Raw genomic sequence first — 21,212 nt, forward strand, 5'->3', positions numbered from 1 at the left:
ACTTTAACAAAGCATTTGCAGAGCTTTCCACAAGCTTTGTTGAAGATTCAGCTTGTAAACATTGAACACAGATCCTAACAGAAGTGCTGATTGCCACTTTAAACAAGCGGCTAGTAGGCTTCAGCACATCTTCAAAGCCTACTGAAACCTGCTAGCAGTTTTCTTAAAGTGGCAATCAGCTGTCCCATTCTAAACTGTTCCACATTTACAAACTGGTGCTGAGTGGTACTTTAAAAGCTTCAACAAAGCTTGCTAAAAACTCGGCAAATGCTTTGTCAAAGCTTGCTGTTCACACTGCTCTTATACAAGCTGAAGATATATGACAAAAAATGGCCCAGTGTAAATCCACTGGGACCACAGTGCTCCATAAAGCAGCCCTTGAATGGTTAGGTGACAAAATGGTAAAACCAAATGGTTAATGTGTAATATCAAAATTAGCAGTATACCGCCTAAGGATGGTAAAATCCGAATCCCCAGCCACCTGTTGGGGAATCTTATTTTTAAAATACCTGTCTTCCAACGATTCTCTACATTTTACTCCTGCAGCAGCTGAAAGTCAGTTTCTCCTCTCCCATCTGCCTGCATTCAGCTGCTGCAGGGGGGAAATCCAGGAGAGTGCTTCCAGTAAATGCCTCCCCTGCTGCCTCTCCGGTCCTTGTTCCTTTTTTTTCTGCTGCCCAGGCCCCCAGTGAGTTTTCCTTTTTATTAAAGACCCCCAACAGGGCTCCTAAAAAATATGTAAAAAATTATATTGTATAAAAAAATAAAATTGTAAAAAAGAATGAACAAAAAAACAAACCTTCCTCTGCCCTACTGACACCATCCTCTGCCCTACTGACACCAACCAAAGCTCTACTGACACCATCCGAAGCTCAACTGACACCGTCCGAAGCTCTATTGACACCAACCACTCTCTACTGACGCTGAACGCGCTCTACTGACACTGTCTGAATCTCTACTGACATCGACTGCGCTCTATTGACACCGTCCGATTCTCTACTGACACCGACCGTGTTCTAGTGACACTAACCACGCTCTACTGACACCGAACGCACTCTACTGGCACTGTCCGAATCTCTACTGACATCATCCAAAGCTCTACTGACACCGACCGCTCTCTACTGACACCGACCGCGCTCTACTGACACCGACCGCGCTCTACTGACACCGACCGCGATCTACTGACACCGACCATGCTCTACGGACACGGACCGCTCTCTGCTGACACCGACCGCGATCTACTGACACCGACCACGCTCTACGGACACGGACCGCTCTCTACTGACACCAACCGCTCTCTGCTGACACCGACCGCGCTCTACTGACACCGACCGCGATCTACTGACACCGACCGCGATCTACTGACACCGACCATGCTCTACGGACACGGACCGCTCTCTGCTGACACCGACCGCGATCTACTGACACCGACCACGCTCTACGGACACGGACCGCTCTCTACTGACACCAACCGCTCTCTACTGACACCGACCGCGCTCTACTGACACCGATCGCTCTCTACTGACACCGACCTCGCTCTACTGACACCGACCACGCTCTACTGACACCAACCCCTTTTAAGGTAGGCTAAATTCATATTTTTACAGTGACATTTGTTTTATCATGTTTTCTACGTTTTCCTTACTATTTAGTTAGGTCCTGTTAGTTCATTTCTTTTAAAAAGAAGGTCCAGAACCCTGGTGAGCTTTGAGGTCTTTCATGTGGATCAGGTGGATCTCCACCCCTCAAAGGGTGATTACCCTGCTCAGAAGTACAGGTAGCTTCAGAACAATGATTGCTTTATTATCATTTTGTGCTCAAAAAATCCTGTCCCCTGAGTGCACATTGCAAACTCTTCAGAATTTAACAAGCCAACCACAGAGTCCCATGTGCAACGTGCTCCAAGGAAAGAAATCACACGGAGGATTCTCACAGACTACTGCACAAGGACTGACAGAGGAGCCATCTCCAACCTGCAGGGAAGGACACCTGGCAAGCCACGCCTCCTCTTCTCATCTCTATGTACCTGACCGGATACGCCTTCCTCTCATCAGTGCGCTGTGTACCTGGCCGGGCCCGCCTTCTCTGATGTCTGCGCATGTGCGGCTCCCGTGCGCTGTTGGTGTTCACATACTATACACTGGCAGTGTGCAAGCATTGGTAGAGGAGCGGCTCCCTGGAGACGGACGGAGGCTTGGGTTGCTGTGTTCGGGGATTGAATGCACTCACTCGGGGACGTGGGTGCTGTGTACGGGCATGAGGAGTGTGAGCAGGTGAGCGGACTGTCATTGGTGATGAGCGGGGTCACTGTGCACCCTGGGGGGAGAGGAGTGATGGAGAGCAACTCTGATCCCCCCCCCCCCCAATCCGATCCCTATACATGACTCTGATCCCCCCCCCCAATCCGATCCCTATCCATGACTCTGATTCTCCCCCAGTCCGATCCCTATACATGACTCTGATTCTCCCCCAGTCCGATCCCTATACATGACTCTGATTCTCCCCCAGTCCGATCCCTATACATGACTCTGATTCTCCCCCAGTCCGATCCCTATACATGACTCTGATTCTCCCCCAGTCCGATCCCTATACATGACTCTGATTCTCCCCCAGTCCGATCCCTATACATGACTCTGATTCTCCCCCAGTCCGATCCCTATACATGACTCTGATTCTCCCCCAGTCCGATCCCTATACATGACTCTGATTCTCCCCCAGTCCGATCCCTATACATGACTCTGATTCTCCCACAGTCCGATCCCTATACATGACTCTGATTCTCCCCCAGTCCGATCCCTATACATGACTCTGATTCTCCCCCAGTCCGATCCCTATACATGACTCTGATTCTCCCCCAGTCCGATCCCTATACATGACTCTGCACCCCCCCCCCCAATCCGATCCCTATACATGACTCTGATTCTCCCCCCCCCCCAATCCCTATGCATGACTCTGATCCCTATACATGACTCTGATTCTCCCCCAGTCCGATCCCTATACATGATTCTGCCCCCCAGTCCGATCCCTATACATGACTCTGCCCCCCCCCAGTCCGATCCCTATACATGACTCTGCCCCCCCCCAGTCCGATCCCTATACATGACTCTGCCCCCCCCCAGTCCGATCCCTATACATGACTCTGCCCCCCCCCCAATCCGATCCATATTCATGACTCTGATTCTCCCCCCCCCAATCCCTATACATGACTCTGATTCCCCCATCCAATCCCTATACATGACTCTGATTCCCCCCCCCCTCAATCCCTATACATGACTGATCCCCATACCTGACTCTGATCCTGCCATGGGATGGATTGTTTATAGGTGAAGATGATGTAATGGAGATCTGATTACAATTTAATGGGCATGTGATTACAATGTATCGGCCATAGAGATCCGATTGCGATTTAATGGGGGTGTGATTACAATGTATCAGTGATTGGACAGATGGCTGGGAGATGTCCTGATCAGACTGGGCTGTGGGTATTGCGGATCGGCCGGTGTGTGAGCTGTCAGTGATTGATGGGAGATGCTGAGTGACCCAGATCTATGCTCCCTATTCATCCCCCATCCTGTGCCCTCTCCCAGCCTTCCTTGCAGGGGGAGGGAGGCCGGGCGATCATCAATGGGAAGATGGCAAGAGACTTCTAATAAGAATCACTGGAGAGGGGGTGACATCACCCCACATCCATCACTCTGCCCAGGGTCCTGATCACCTTCACCAGGACTGCATAGGGGACTGGCAATAATACATCAATCAACCAAAAATACAATGAAAGGGAAAACTTCTTTTTTTTTTTTTTTTCTCTCACATTTTGGATAGCGTGGACACGGATTACAACATCTGTCAGATTTTTTTATTGCTGTCTGTGCCCCTGTTGGGGAGATTCACCTTCCCTATTTGTCCTGTTTACCATCATCGCTGACAGCTAAGGAAAATTCCAGGTTTGGGTTGTCACCAGAGCAGGAATAGAGGGGATACTTGTTCTGGTGACAACCAGGGATCTCCACTCGCTTCCTATTTTGTCTGTGGGGCACAGCACCAACTGAAAGATCCAATTCTCCCATCCACACGTTCAATCCTCCAGCTGTGCTAGTGTGTTCTGACAACAAGGAGATTTCTCCACCATCAGAATACACTGATCAGTGCTATAGCCAGAGTCGGGAAAGGCTCAACAGGGTGGTTGTACAGAACTCGATCGGTAGATGGACTTGTGTACAACCAGGTAACCCACAGATGGATCGAAGTTTGACCAGTCCTTGCTGAACTGGGTGATTTTGGATTCATGTATGGCCAATTTTACTGTATCCAAATGTCTTTAGTTCTACTTTAAGCATCTAGTTCTGGATCCAGTGGCTGGGGGTTGTCTGCCATGGCACAGAGCCTTCTAGGAATGGAGACAGTCACTTCTCTTATTTCAGGAAGGAATCTACTAAGGGGGGGGATAAAAAAAACTTGGGGTACGTAGAATATTTCCTAAAATGTCCAGAGATGGAGGAGAAGAAGAAAGGTAGAGAAGGCCATGGGGAGATCAGAAGATGTGTACACATACTAGGGCCAAATTAGACAGGAGACAGTTTACATACCAGCATGTCTGGAGTGTGGGAGGAAACCAGATACTTGAAGAAAACCCACAGGCAGAGCATGCAAACTCCATGCAGATAGTGTCCTGACCAGGATTTGAACCGACAGCCCCAGTGCTGCAAGGCAGAAATGCTCACCACTAAAGCTGGCCACACACCTAAGCAAATTTTGCATAGTTATTGATGAACTGGCAAAAATGCAAGCCATAGGTGGTCCTGTCAACCTCCTCCTGCCCAACGTCCTTTAAAGTAGCCTGCAGAAAATTGCCAGTCGGATGCAGCCGCTGTGTGGGTGTTCTGACAGCCATCCATGGGAGCCAGCTGTCAGAATACAATAGCCCACACACTGCATAATCAATCCGTTCCAGCTTTACCATGCTGCCCGTAGTTATCAATACCTGTCTACGAGATGTTCAGTATTTGAGCATCTCTAGGCTGATGTCAGAATGGTGACTCTGCTGACAGTGATTTGTCTAAATCTCCAGTGGCAAGAGGCAGGATTGCTGATAAGCTTCTGGTTTGCCCCTATTGAAAGGCTCCTTCTTTAACTAGGCAGAGAGATGTCGCTCCCATCACTAGCGATCGAGGTAGAGCAGAGCTCCCTCCGGCAACAAAGTGGCATCTGTAAACAGAGGAGCAATTCCACAGGGATGGACAATGGAGAGGTGATCTCTATGGAGATCCTGCCACTGACGTTTTCTCTAGTCATAGAATCGCCCATCTGACATCAGCCTTGTGGTGCACGCAATCCGAAAATTGTATGAAAAATACTGCTTTCAAAGCGATCGTACAATAATCTGATCGTTAGTACACAGCTTTCGATAGCTGATCACGACAGTTCATCCAATATTATCCTATGCTGCATGCATGAAAATTTTTCCTTGTATGATTTTCGTTTAATCAGTACAGCTGTCCGAAAATTCAATACAAAACATGACATCACTTCCGTTTTTTTTTTTTGTGGTGTTGTACGAGAATTTTCGTAACTTTAGAAACCTTCATTTTTGATAAAATTAGCATGCAAAAAAAAAAAAGACAATCATTAGTCTGATAATCTCATCGTGTGTACCAGGCATTACTGTTCAATCGATCTTTTTCTTTTATAAAGGAGGTGTGAAGTACACTCGCACCATGAAATGCGCTTTAATTTCTAGTTGTCAGTCATAATGAATGTGTGAGAGTACTGAGGTCTGCTTGGTATGGATTACCCTTCGCACCGTCTTATTAAATGAGGCGGCGCAATGGATTCCGTATGACCATCTCCTATAATAAGAGTACACTACGGAAATAAGTATTGGTTACATACGGCGTGACTTCACTGCTCTTCCTTCCAGTATCGCATTGCTCAGACAGATGGAGTTACCTCTTCGGGGTTAACATTACTAGACAAATGTGCTTTGAAACGCGCGTCCTGGCCATGATCATAAAACAGGCTACGTTTAGCCTTTGCACAGGGATTATTTGAGTGCACCCGGTGGCAGATCCTGGCATTGTGTGTGTATGTGGCCTCAAAACCGTATGAGAAAAATAAATAAAAGTAAAGCCACTGGCAACTATCTATCCATCTCGGTCTTTAAAGCGAAATTCTTGTGTCAGGAATGCAGTGTTTTTATTCCCTGCCTATTGTTTATACTTGGGTATAGCTATAACGCGGGCACATGGGGGTATCTGTGTACACTCACAGTGAGTGGGCTTTTCTGTAAGGTATGTGTTTATTTTCATCCGCGTTGTCATTGTTTGTTCTCAGGGAAAGCCTCTGACACGCACATTCGCCTTCGCACACAAGGCTGTTGGCCCAGCTGTTTTACATGGGGCTTGGCATCTCACCTGTTTGGCACCTTTTTCCTGCTGCAGTGCCATGCAAAATAGCAGTTAAAGGAACCCTGTTATGGGACAACCATTGAGGCTGCCATTTCTTACCTTTCCTGAAAATGCATGTTGCCTGGCTGTTCTAACACTCTCTCTCGCTTTATTGTTCTGACCCTGAGCAAGTATGCAGATCAATAAAATTGTGTACGTGATTGTATGCACACAAGTGTGTGAATTAAAGCTGCTTAAATGTACACAGTATTGGGACAGCTGCCTTTACACACACATGAACTTTAATTGTCGCCTGCGGAGTGCAATTACGAGATTGGTGTAAAAGAGCTGATAGCGATCATTTTAGCCCTGAAAGAATGGAGATATCTCCTCGAAGGTACCACTGTGCCGGTTCTCATTCTTACTGACCATAAGAACCTCACATTCTTGTCTGAGGCTTAAGGCGTCAGCATACCAAGACATTTTAGACAATTTCATGCTTGAAACTTTGTGGGAACAGTTTGGGGATGGCTCCTTCCTGTTCAAACATGACTGCGTACCAGTGCATAAAGCAAGGCCCATAAAGACATGGATGAGCGAGTTTGTGGTGGAGGAACATATCTGTCCTGATCCCAACCCAATAGAACACCTTTGGGATATATCGAACAAACCATATTATGAGGTCAAACCTTAAGAGTTTCAATTTGTATGCAATCAGGCAGACCCTTGCACTACATGTTTTGCTAAATCTGAAGACAAAAATCTGCAAGAAATCGAATAGTGTGTATGGGGTGGTCTTAGTCTGTAGGGTTCAATATTGAGTTGGCACACCCTTTGCATCTACAACAGCATCAACTCTTCTGGGAAGACTGTCCACAAGGTTTAGGAGTGTTCCTATGGGAATGTTTGACCAATCTTCCAGATGCACATTTTGTGAGGTCAGGCATTGATGTTGGATGAGAAGACCTGGCTTGCAGTCTCCTCCTTAAATTTATCCCAAAGGTGTTCTATCAGTTTGAAGTCAGGACAGTCAAGTTCCTCCACCACAAACTCGCTCATCCATGTCTTCATGGACTTTTCTTTCTTACATTGGTGCGCAGTCATGTTGGAACAGGAAGGGCCATCCCCAAACTGTTCCCACAAAGTTGGGAGCATGAAATTGTCCACACTCCTAAACCTTTGTGGACGGCCTTCCCAGAAGAGTTGAAGCTGTTATAGCTGCATAGGATGGGCCAACTCAATATTAAACCTAATGGACTAAGACTGTGATGCTGAATGTGCGTGCCAAATGCCAATACTTTTGGCAATATAATTTATATAAAAGCATGCAGATCAGATCGTCTCAATCTTCTCCTGCATTCTTGTTCCAGGTCAGCAACTCGCATGTTTAGTGCCAGTTGGGCAGTGTAACAGCCAGGCATCTAGCATTTTTTAAAGTAGATAAGTAATTGCAGTCTGTGGTGTTTGTTTGTTTGTTTTTTTATATTTTTTTTTTTTTTTTTTCTTTGTTTTGTTTTTTTTGTTTTTTCTTCCCCTCTAATTGGAGGATTGTGTTAAGTGATTGTTCACACGGGCAATCGGAGGGAGATAAAAGCAGACAGTTGAGCCACATGTTAACTGCCCAGGTCAGAGGTCTCCAAACTTTCTAAATAGAGTGCCAGTATACCGTCCTTCAGACTTTGTGAGGGTGAGACTGAGGCCAGTGGGTGTAAACAATGGCTCATTGTTGGTGTCAGTAGTAGGAATAGTGTCCCATTATTGGTGTTAGTGGGAATAATTGTGCCCCATTATTGGTGTCATGAGGAGGAATTGTGCCCCTTCATTAGTGTCAGTGGGAGGACATATGCCCAACTGATGGTTGATCAGTGGAAGGAATAGTGCTCTGTTTTGTGTTGTAGAAATTGTCCCTCATTGTTGGTGTCGTTGGGAGGTATTGTGTCCCTTCACTTGTGTCATTGGAAGGACATATGCCCAATTGTTGGTGTCAGTGGATGGAATTGTGCCCCAGGGGCCAGATAAAATTAAGCAACAGCCATATCTGCAGTTTGGAGACCAGCTGGCCCAGGTAAAAAAAACAAACCAAGGACATGCAGCCTATTGGAGCTTTACATACGCTGCAGTTCTCTGCTTTGTGGTTGCAGCAACAATGAAATGACATTTTAAATTAGGAGGGCGGTACAGAATGGGACCCCTTAAAACTAATGAGGAGTGTCACAACCGCGTGCAATTTTTCAGAGTTAAAGTAGGCAGTGAGGAGGCAGCATTTCACCACCTCGGCACCTGTCAGACACCTTTGAAAAGCAGATTGCTTTTCGCAGGTACAGTAAGGGCTTCAGAATGTGAACATGCAATATGTACAGCACACGTTTATGAAGCAATTGTTTAAAGCCTTCAGCAAGCTTCAAGAAGCTTTATTGACAATAATTCCTGTATGACGATGTTGAGCATAGATCATATTGGAAGTGCTGACGATCAATTTAAACATGCTGCCACCAGGCCGTTGTGTTCAGACGTGGATAAATGCTACATCTGCACACAGCACTGCTATGACTGAAAGTGCATCCCTGCTGCAAGACCAGGGTTTTTATTTTATTTTTATTTTTTTAAATGTATTTATTTTGTTCTCCCAACTTTGAAAATGTATAACGAGGAACTGTGCCATAGTTTTCCATAGTGGCTCAGTGGGGCTGCCTCAAGCAAGTCATATTCAAAGTATTCGTCTGTGATAACACTGGATAATTATTAACCTTGACACTTAAATAAGTTCACCTGTACTCGATTAAAGGGCTTGTCCACTTCAGATCAACTCATAAATCCTTTCTCTTCCTATAGCAAACACAAGGATGACTAATTGACAGTTGGATAGTAAGAGCTGGATGAGGGTTATCCTCCCCTTTTTTTTTTTTTTTTTTGTGTTTTTAAAGCATTGTAGAAGGAGCTGACCACTGAGCCACAAAGTATCCTTAGTAAAAAATGCTTTCATTGCTGTAGCATTTAGGGTGGACTGAGAAGTACTAGTGCTTTGTAGTAGAGTTTTTTTTTTTTTTTTTTTTCTCTTTTTAATGTGAATGGAAGTGCACAAAAAAATGTAGGTAGATCTCTTCAATACATTTCTCAATTTTGTATCCTTTCAAAAGTTCCTGCAAGTACAGAAAAGTTCCCATTATTCTACAGATATGTACTCTGCTCCCTTTTTTTTTTTTTTTTTTTTCTGGCAACACAAAACCTGGAATTCATAAAGGGTAGACACTCCTTTTAGAATAATTGTACCGCCACGTAACGGGTACAAGAATCGTAGGAGGCATGAAGGGAGCTAAGATGTCCATAGTTGATGCCCCGTCCTCAGTGAAGCTCAGTAAGATTGACCTGGATACGGTGCCCATCACACATACAGGCGTAGTAGTGAGGAGCTGGTGGTTGGGCTGAGCCTGACGGAGATGCCAAGAGACTTGTTCGTAATAAGGTTTGCCTCTTTTATGATTAACAGTGGACGGATTCCAAATCTGCTAGACTAGCGCAATAGTGGCGGTTATATCTGCCGACTACTGTCAATCAAAGGGAAGGCTGACCTGATGAGGAGAGAGAGAAGGCCCTATTCAGCTTCCGGCTGGAAGATTCCCATCATTGACCAAGTATGGCCCTTGTCATACTTGAGTAATGTCAGCCAATCCCTGGCACCCTTGCTCACATTCATTGGATGTGTCAATTTTACTTCTGAATCTTTTTTTCCCCCTTTGTGAGATAACATTAATTTAACATTTTGTTTAATATTTGACATGAGCAGACCTGTCTCTGTTTGAGTTTTGTTACGTGAGTTGCATTTCTTACTAGATATCCAATTTATTATGCAGTATGTAATTTTAGCAAAGGTTACGGCCTCCTTACAAAATAAAAAATAAAGTGGCCTTGGCCCGCAGGACGCCATGTTTTTCTACAGTAGCAATATTTTCTTGCATAACTGCTTAAAGTTTTCACAAAGTTTCTTCGTGAAGAACATAGGATCTGATAAAGGTGCCCAGGAGGGTTTCTAGCTATGACATGCCACCCTTGCTTACTTTACAGGTAATGCCGCTTGTACGGTTCTAAGGACAAACACTCTTATGCAACCCACGCTTATTTAACACTTTGGTGTTGGGTATAAAAGGGCAGGGAGATGATAAAATGTGCTGAAATGTCAGAACCCTTCAGGCCAAAACTTTAATATATGTGGCTTTATTTTTATTAGCGTCTACTTGCTTTCCCAGTGTATTTCTTTCATTTCCTCTTATGAAGGAGATTGTGGCATTGTTCTCGTCTCAGGATTCCATGTGTAATCTCAAGGCTTTAAAGATTTAGCTTTGTTTTCAATTCATGGTGAAGTGTCGTCTTGATGGGTTTTCCATTGTTTGTTCTCCAGTCCACTCCCTGACTCTGCACTTGTATCTTATCAGTAGGAAGGATGTTATAATTGGCTTTTAGGACCTGAATGAGCAGTTTTACTATTCTTCCTTTTTGTTCAGGTAAAAAAAAAAAAAAAAGATTATTTTTCAGCATGTACCTGCAATTCCTAGAGGCTATACCCGACTCTTAATAAGGATTTTCGAAAACATGAGTGGATTTGCATCTATTTATTTTTTATTTTTTGCTCAATGATTATTTTGGAGGAAGTTTGAGCATTGCTTATGATGATTTGGCTTTGCAAAGTTAATATAGAAGTGACAAATGAGTATTAGTAGCAGGAACTAGTATTTGCATGAATTGTCCAGTGAATGGAAAACTCTCTGCATGGCAAATAGTAATCATCCTTTCCATTTTTTTTTAATGGAAAAAGGGAACAAGCCTTAACCAACAGTGTGACCCATAGTACCAGTGGCTAAATCGGGGATTAACTCAAGACTGGTCCTTATGGTGTACAGTTTGAACAAAGCTAACCAACTGTCATAGGTCACTCTGGTACTCGTTTATTTGATGAAGTAAAGCATGCACAATTCATTTACCTATAACAACCAATTGTCTTTCATGTTTCTAATTTCTTATAATAATAATGTGAAATTGGAGTGCATGCTATGAGTTAAGGTGGACATAATTGGATCGAAATTTGGCTTATTCAGCAGGGATTGGCTGAATCCATGTATGGGTAGGCTGGTTGTATACAATCAATTTATCAATCAACTTGTATACAGCCAGCCTATCAGGTTTTTCCTGAATGATTAGTGACTCTTGCTGTAGCCATCAGCACCAATTATTGTATTCTGATGGCTGGGAAGGCTCCCTGCACAAAAGCACAGCGGGAGGGATTCTCCCATCCACATTGAATGTGTGGATGGGGGAATCGGATAGGTTTTTTTCTTTCCAGCCAGCGGGTTAGAACAAAAAAACAAAAGAAAAATGGATTGTGCTTCCAATACTTCCACCAAATTGTCTCTTTTCAATCTATACAAACTGCTCATCAAATGACTCGCTTACAATATTCCTGAATACCCGCATACATGCAGGCACTTTTTTGCTTTATCTAATTGTTACCCCTGTGTGTAAGTCTTTGCATTTCAGGTACGGTTTTTATTCAAAGTTGAATTGGTCCAGATTGTACCAATTTAAATATACATATGCCATACCTGTGGGACCGATGAGGATTCGATTTAGAAGTTATTACTGCCAAGTTCTGGTCCAGTGCCGAACGGCTGCCCTTCTGCACAGTGAACACAGGGAGTTGCTTACTTGGCATGGCCGCCATCCTCGAACACTGCTTTCCAAAAGGGCAGCAACTTCGCAACAGGATGTGGAAGACCGTCGCTTTGGTAGCGGCAACTTCTACATTGATTCTGCGCTTCCACAGTGGTCACTCAGGTATGGTATGTATACTTATGCTGGACCAATGTAACTGCAATAAAAACTCTACCTGGAGTTAAAGTGGTTTCCCACTTAAACAAATTTTCTAAGCCATTAATTACACTACTAGGCTTGTTTTAGACTAGTTATCAAGACGTTCTGTGCTCTTTAATGTGGGATAACAGTCAGAGGGACTTCCCCCAGTAAATTATCTGTAGAGAGACATTCAGTAAAATGACTAATGCCCCATACACACACACACTATCCGATTTTCTGCTGATTTTTATTTTTTTTTCCGGATCAAACAGTCTTTTTACACAATGCAGAGGATTAACCCCTTAGGGTTTTTGCTTTACTGCATATACAGACTGATTGTACTATTCGGGGTTTAGTAACACTTTAAGCTTTGCATTTAGAGGCAGGGAAAAATATCCTTCTGGTTTGCGTTTTTTGATTGAAGCTTTCTGGCAGAAAAATTGCTGATCATTCAACGCACCTGAACGTGTGTACAAAATGACTCTTTAAGTGGTGGGTTTTGTTTGCCCAGTATGCAAGGAACCTAAAGCTTGTCTGCACTTTTTAATTTTATACAGAGTGGTTTTCTGCTATATACTTCTTCAAATGAGAAGGAAAGTGTCATCTGATTGTGCTAGTGAAATATGTAATAATGAACTAGGATTATGGGGAATGTAGCAGAATTTCAATTAAAGAGGGAGTCCACCCGAAAAAAATTATTAAAAGCCAGCAGCTATAAATACTACAGCTGACTTTTAATAAATGGACACACTCACCTGTCCCAGGGTCCGACCGCTGAGGCCGATCGATCGCACGGTTCTTGGCGGCTACCGCCACCATTCTTGGGGAGGGAATCGGGAAGTGAAGCGCTGCGGCTTCATTTCCCAGTTCCCTACTGCGCATGCACGAGTCGCGCAGCACAATGGGAATGGTCCGCGCTGTCTCTGGGACCCATGTGTGTCCCAGAAGACAGCGCGCCGGGACAGGAAGAGGCATAGATTCCCGTGGGAGTCTATGCCTGGAAGTGGGTGCAAATACCTGTCTTAGACAGGTATCTGCACCCCCCCCTCCCCCTGAAAGGTGCCAACTGTGGGGGGAGGGTTCCAATGATTACTTTAGGGTGGAACTCCGCTTTAAATATATACATTACCCAAATTCATTTTGTGATGCTTGTCTCCATAGATGTGCCAATTCAGATAATGCCGTTCTAACGGTGTGAACAGCGTTAAATTGTTATGTAGCATTTGCCCCGTATTAGTGAAAACTTGTTATTAGTAATATCCTGACTGGTTGCAATGAGCTTGAGTAACAAATTTGTGCGATTCATGTAATGGCTGCTTCTGCCAACGTATGTGGTCATTGTACAGTGCTTCTATTGCCCCCAGCCAGCTTTGCGAGTCCTTGCCAGATGCATCTGATTATGTCATTCACCTGTAAGAACACGTTTTTGGCACCCACTCAAGCTTGAATCATTACAGGCAGCCTAAATATTACAATAATTGTTTGGTACATTCAGTTCTACTGATACGCTTAGACTTTCAAGATATCGAGAGTTGCGGGGAGATTTGGGAAAACATAGAAATTTAACATTTTTCAAACCATTTCCCCTGGATCACACAAAATTGCCATCTTGAGTAAGGATACTAGGGTTGGTAAGCATTGGGATTCAGTAATGGCTTTATGTGAAGTACTTTGGCAAATATTCTAAGTATCAGCATGCTTATGTGGGGCACATACTAAGTGAAAGATTACTTGAAGCAGAACAAATAGCAGAAAACCCCCAATGGAAGAACTATTGACCTGTTACAACTGCTCAGATAATTTGGAATTTTTATTTATTCCCTGGATGGTCTAGGTTCCTCAAACAACATAACTAAAAGTATGTAATATTGCCTTACATAAGTCAGTAGATGGTTACCTGGCTTTTAGGATTTGTCTGTCTCTGGTAATTAGCATAAAGTGAACTTCTTGACCATTTAAAAAAAGTCCCACATAAGAGCGCACACAACACAAAGTGCTATTACTTTTGTTTGCTGATGCCTGCTACACACAATGAGATTATCAGACGAATGTTTTTTTTTTTTTTTTCATGCTAATCTCATGACTAAGAGTTTACTAAAGTTAGGAAAATTCTCGTATGACAGACTAAAAATTAGGAAGTGATAGACTGTTGAAGTGTATTTGAATTGTTTTTTCGAGGGACAGCTGTACTGATTAAACGAAAATCGTACTATCTGGTATCGAACGAGAGAATTTTTCGTGCTTGTCCCATCAGATAAAATCAGTTGCACTGTCATGATCGACTGCCGAGAGCTGTGTACTAACGATACATAAATACATTTTTTTTTCATTACCAAAAAAAAAAAAATAAAGATGGGGGGGGGGGGGGGGGAGCGGCTTTCTGGAATACAACTTTGAAGACAGACGCCAAGAATGGGTCAGTGACTGCATCCTCCTGATAAAATGCAGCTGCTCGGGCACGCACTTGTGATTCAGTTTCAGCTGTTTTAGCACTTTTCAGTTCTGCCTTGATCAGTGTCTACTCGATGATGTATGGTTATGGACTGTCCTGGTATCACAGGTGGGAAATTCCTGTTTCAATGAGCAGTATAAACACATTCATCTAAACCTCTGGCCATACACGCTTTCATCTCGCAAGTGAACTATAAATCGGAAGATGTCAATCTTCATCATACTTTCTTTGCAAGCGCTCTTTCCCTCCATGTGTGGTCACACATTAGGACTGGTTTTCTTCAGGGACTGACAGTACGGACAGTACTCAAATTTTCCCTTCAGGGACTGACAAATGGAAGTACTATAGGAAATGTAGAGGCAAGAGTCTACATCCCTGATGTTGAACCCGTAGCCCATTGCCACTATTTGTTTGGCCTTTCGAAGCCCACTGCAGACAACTGTCTGTTTTTTGTTGCTTACTCAAGCCAGTTAGTTTGGTTTATCTTTACCACAATATCTTTATTTTCTGTGCTTCCAAACCCCTTTTTTCCTTTCTTGTGTGTCCTTTTTATTTTGAAATGGATCTTGCTGAGAAGAATATCAATCTTTAAAAGGGGGGGCTGTAGGAAGCACCAATGTGGGAGCATTGAGTTTTAATGGGTCTGTAATAGCAGTGATCTCTAACAGTCTTATGTACATGTGTACACACATAGATATATCATTATTATACTGGGTAAAATAAGTATTGAACATGTCACCATTTTTCTAGGTAAATCTATTTCTAAAGGTGCTAGTGACATAAAATTATCACCACATGTCAGTAACAACCCATGCAATACAAAGAAACCAAAACAAATAAGTTCAGGAATTAAGTGTGTAATAAAATGGAATTACATGGTGGTGGGGGGGGGGGGGGGGGGGGGAGGAAAGTATTGAACACGTGAAGAAAGGGAAGTGCAAAAAGGCACGGAAAGCAGACACCAGCTGAAACCTACCAGTAATTGTCAGTGCAAATTATTATCAGCTGGTTCAGTATCAACTGATGGCCTATAAAAAGGCTTCTCGTTACCAAGGTGTCACACAAGACGCATCTCATGGTGAGTGAAAGCAAAGGGCTCTCAAGACCTTTGCAACCTTATTTCTGCAAAACTTACCAATGGTCTTGGTTACAGAAGGATTTCTAAACTTCTGAATGTTCCAGTGAGCACTGTTGGGGGCCATAATCCGAAAGTGGAAAGAACATAATCTTACCATAAACCGGCCAAGACCAGGTTTCTGCCTGAGAAGTGAAAAGAATTATTAGAAGAGTTGTCCAAGAGCCAAGAACCACTTGTGGAGAGCTTCAGAAAGACCTGGAATTGGCAGGTACAATTATTTCAAAGAAAACAATAAGTAATGCACTCAACCACCATGGCCTGTATGCGCACTCACCATGCAAGACTCCATTGCTGAAGAAAAAACATGTTGAAGCTCGATTACAGTTTGCTGCACAACATTTAAGCAAGCCTGTGAAATATCATGGAGGAATATAGTCTGGTCAGATTAGACCAAAATTGAACTCGTTGGATGCTATAATACACACCATGTTTGGAGGTGAAATGGTACTGCACATCACCCCAACATCATACCAATCATACCAACAGTGATGTTTAGAGGTGGGAATATTATGGTGCTGGGCTGTTTTTTAGCATATGGTACTGGCAAGCTTCTTGTCATTGCAGGAGGAATGAATGGAAACTGTAAGAAGATACAGTCTTGATAAAAAAAAAAAAAAAATCTGCTGCCATCTACCAGGATAATGAGGGTGGACATTTCAGAAAGTCAATGATCCCAAACACAGAGCGGAGGAAAAACTCTCCATTGGTTTCAAAGAGAGAGAAAATAAAGCTGCTAGAATGGCCCAGCCAATAGCCTGACTTGAATCCAGTAGAAAATCTATGGAAAGAACCAAAGATCAGAGTTCATAGAGTCCTACAGAACCTTTCAAGATTTGAAGACTGTTTTGTGTGGAAGAATGGGCCAAAAATCACACTGAGCAATGCTTGCGGCTAGCTTCTCCATACAGGAGGCATCTTGAAGCTGTCATTACCAACAAAGAATTTTGCACGCAGTATTAATACATTTCAGTTAGCGTGTTCAATACTTTTCCCTTGTGTCATTCCATTTTGTTACACTTAAACTTAATTTCTGAATGTATTTGTTTTGGTGTCTTTGTATGGAGTGCATGGGTTGTTGCCAACATATGGTGAAAATGTTACCTATTGGATTATGTCAGCTAGCCACACTGGTTTGTTAAAATGGTAACAGTGGCTGCATCTGTAGGGATGTCTGGCCAGCAATCTTCTGGCCATCTCCCTTTTTTTTGCTTGAGGGATGTAAGGTGGGAGATGGCCAAAAGGGCCACCCACTGAGCAAATTTGAAGGCTAGCTTGAACAATGGCAATTTCAGCATGGACACCCAGATAACAAAGTAATAAGCCAGCAACTGTCTATAAACAAACAACCCATCAAGGTTTATGGCTTCTTTAAACAGATATTATCACCCTCCTAGTAACAGCCTTGATTACTTGTATCCTGTTAAAACCCATGGTCTGTCCTTTGTCATTTTAAACACCTTAATTGCTGATGGTTATCTATTTGCCTAATGATGGAATAATCACCACCAGAAAACAAACACAATTCACCTGTTTTTCTGTGCAAAGCTGCATACACTTTGTATAAGAATGACGGGTGACGTTTCCTCCTACTAAGTGCACGAGCGAAAGTGCAAACCCTTCCTTAGAAAAAGACATTCCTACTTATCAAAACAGACATACAAATAAAATGATCCATAGTTAGCATTGCCTATGGGTCACCAGAGTACAATAAAAGGAGAGAATTCAATGAGTCTGGCTGAGAGTGGAAATGGGTGGATGTGGTGCCATAAAAGCTTTCTTTTGTCCACTGTGGGATCCTAGGCTTGTCTATTGAATACTGCATGATCAATAACCTTCATGGCTAGATTCCCAGATAGGCAGTCAAATGGCATCATGAACTTTACATGGACTCCTAGGATAACTACTCTTCCTTTTTTTTTTTTTTTTTTTTCTAAAACAAAAATCGGGATTAATCTTGCCAGATCACACAAACCAGGTTGTGCTTTGCTATAGATGTACATGCATTGAAATTTACTAATTTCCCAATGGGCGCAGATCTGTTGTCGGCTTGATCTACGCTGTGTGCAATAGTAAGCTTTGTGTTGATGTTGTTGGCTTGAACTACATTGTGTGCTACAGTGAACTTGTATTCACAAAAAGCAACCAGAATGTTAGAGACCGATTTTATTTTTCTGCAATGGGCCCCAGTTTTTATGATAAAACTCTATCTTCTTTTTGTTTAGGCATGTTAAACACTAGTGCTGTCAGTTTCTCCCTTAGCCAATGAAAATTCCTCAGCAGCCTGTAAAGATGATCTCGATGGACATGAGATGGCAGGTGTTGGGGCTTAGATGTAAATACAAAAAAAGTTAAGGACATCTGGGTTGCCCAAAAATCAAGCTTTGGGTGGCTCTGATTGCACCATGTGACTAAGCAAAGCTTGATTTTAAAATTTTGTAGTAGGGTAGATGAGGGGTGACCGGACAGTGACTGCATCCAATCGAATGCAGTCACTGTTTGGGTATTCAAGCTGCCATGGATTGTTTAACTTGGATGGAAGAATCCTGTTAATTTTCTCGATTTTACAGGTTGAATGAGAAATCTAGGCATGTATGAGGAGCTTTAGACAAGTGAAAGCAGATCAGAGGAGTACTAAAGTGAGACTTCTTATTGCTCATACATGATCATAAGAAAAATACCCTGCGTTCTGTCTGCAGAAAGGGATCCTGGATTGATCCCTGCTGTGTCCAGAATGGAAATGAATGTTCAATATGTGGCCCGTGTGTCCATTCTGTTCTGTTTTTTTTATTTTTTTATTTTTTTCCCCACGGTCTTGTGAAGGAGGAAAAATTGTATAATGTACTCCCTATGGGTGACTGGATGTAAGGTGGACGTGTGTCTTCCTGTATCCATCCACATCTGGTCAGGTGAGTAAAAGTGGACCTGGACATAAACTTGGTGTTTTGGTCTGAATAACCTCAATGGTTTAGGATGTGGCCGAAAATAGATGGATGTCCACTTTCACCCTGCCTACAAAAGGGAAACATTGGCCATTTTTGATCCATTTAATCATGGGTCAAAATGCAGTGCCAGAACGAACGTCTGTTTTAAATGGTATAGAGGAGACAATCTGTCCTTGATGATTGCCCTGTATATGGATGCTGACAGTCTTTCTGGGTCCTCTGTACCTATTGATGCAGTGTTTTACTTTTTTATTTTTTCCCTATATGCTTAAATAAAAACAGTATAGAGGTTGTTCACTTTGCAAGGTGTTTGTGTGTGTGTGTGTTGTTTAATTTTTTATTTATTTATTTTTTTGTTTCTCGTGATTTTGTCATTACCCTTGTTTTACCTTTATTTATTCGGATACACATTGAGCGTACAGCCCCTACTCCTAAAATAACCAAGCTGTGACAGAAGAAGAAAATGTGTGTGGTTTATAGCAGCCATAAAAAAAAAGTTGCTAACTTTTTTTTTTTCTCAGATTTTGGTAAATAACTAAAAATTATCTTTTAGGCCCCATGCACACGAGATGCTGTTAAACGCACGTTCAAAGGCAGTTGGACACTTTTTTTTTTTTTTTTTTTTCTCCAACTGCCCCTGAACTCGTGCAATGTTATCCTATGTGTCCATGTACACAGTCTCGTTTTTTTCCCATTTTTAGGCAGTTGCGTTTTAACCTCCATTTTTTTTCCAGGAGCAAAACTTTGCTTTTAAGCACGGCACCGCGTTTAGCCATATTTGCGTTTTTAAAGGTGTTTTTTAAAGGAACCCAATTTTTTTGGACCAGAAAACTCATAAATATGATGGTAAACCATAAAAAATATAAAAAAAAAAAATTGCCGCAAGACAATGTTAGATAATTTTAATAAATGTTATTAACATTTTTAAATTTGCTTCAAATAGACAATTGTTTAAAAAATAAAGGACAGATGAATAAATATTAATCTGTACATCTATAAATATATATTTTATAAATATATGCACATACCTGATCATCGCCAACAGGTGTTCCTCTGGCGGCACAGTTTCTCATTGGTGTCCATGCATGTCAGAACGGGTCGTACTTTTTCTAAGAGCAGATCAAATGTGACAATGGACATATGGGTAAAATTAAAAAAACTTGTCGGTAGGTATGCAGCTGCACATACATGTTTGAAATATCCAACGGCCATCAATGGATGGGTCCAATATCGACGAGCTCTGACTCTGGACCTCTCGCGCAATTTGCGACGATGTTGCTGCCTCATCAAGGGCAACATCAGGAGCATTTCCTTACATATATTCAATATGGGATCCATTTCCAAAATAAAACAGACAGAGCGGCAAGTGTACAAGTGCTCTCTCTCTGCTGCTGCTCACTCTGATCAAAATGGCAGAAATAGTTAATACATGCTTTCTGAGCTTGGGGAGGGTCTATGATATCTTTACAAACTCTTATAGATGCAAACGCGGCAAAACATGCCTTTTTTAAACGCAGGTTTCTGCTTTTTAAAACATGTGTTGAGCAGAGTTTGCACCGGCGTCTCATGTGCATGGGGCCTTATGGCGAAAAATTAAAATAAATTTTTACTAGATACAGGTTTATACGTTCTGTAGAGTTTAAGCAAGATTATATCTAATATCTATATTATAATTTGTAGAAAAATAATTTTTGCTTCCAGATTATGCATGTGGTGGGATAGAGTTAAACCGTTACTAAACCACAATATAATCGGTCTGTATATGCAGTAAAGCATGCTTGTTATACTCGCTGTGGAACCTAAGGGGTTAATCCTCTGCATTGTCTTCCACTGACCCCAAAACCAGGTCTGGATCAGGCCCTTTTCACACTTGTGCGACTTGTCCTGTGACTCGAAACTGCAGTCGCATGACAAGTTGTTCCCCATATTTTTCCAATGATTACCATTCATATCTGCGCGACTTCAAAGTAGTCCCTGTACTACTTTGATGCACGTTACACTGGCGTTCCCTGAAATCGCATCCACAAAATCACGTGACTTTGAAGTCTCTGTATCATGAAAGGGTCCTTAGAAGGAGTTACTGGAGTCAGGCTGCACATGCTCAGTTTGGTGTGTATTGCTAGAGGGTGTTTTTTTATTTTTATTTTATTTTTTTTTTTTTTCTGTGGCCTTGTGCTGATCACATGCACAGCGCTGTCCAGACTGAGGTTCAGTAATACTGCATCCTGATGGGACAGCTCATTGCAGTATGAAAACTCCTACAAGCTTTCACTAGACACTGATTAAAAATTGCAAGACTGCTATATGCTGCTGATGAGAAAAGGTATTCAGCAGTTTATATTTACTAAGCTAATTGCATTTCCATGCTCTGTGTACCGTGGGAGAGCAGATATAGTGAATGCAGGGTCCTGGGTTTAGTAACACTTTTAAGCGCTTTAATAATTATTTTTAAT

General features: G+C 42.5%; 1 protein-coding gene across 2 annotated transcripts in view; it reads left to right on the top strand.

The window, feature by feature from the left end:
- The first annotated feature begins 2,056 nt into the window (after positions 1-2,056).
- The window catches only part of FHDC1 (FH2 domain containing 1), a 69,398-nt gene continuing 50,242 nt past the window's right edge, over positions 2,057-21,212 (top strand). The window contains exon 1 of one of the 2 annotated variants that reach the window (XM_077477055.1): positions 2,057-2,273. Coding sequence is in view for 1 of the 2 variants with exons in the window: in XM_077477056.1 (XP_077333182.1) it covers positions 2,220-2,273 (54 nt within the window). In the remaining variant the exon portion in view is untranslated. The remainder of the gene's footprint in view (positions 2,274-21,212) is intronic. The other variant, XM_077477056.1, reaches the window with a different exon arrangement.

Source organism: Lithobates pipiens, unplaced genomic scaffold, assembly GCF_037356315.1.
Source record: "Lithobates pipiens isolate NorthernLeopardFrog02 unplaced genomic scaffold, aLitPip1_a1.2 Scaffold_13, whole genome shotgun sequence".
Taxonomy (NCBI): domain Eukaryota; kingdom Metazoa; phylum Chordata; class Amphibia; order Anura; family Ranidae; genus Lithobates; species Lithobates pipiens.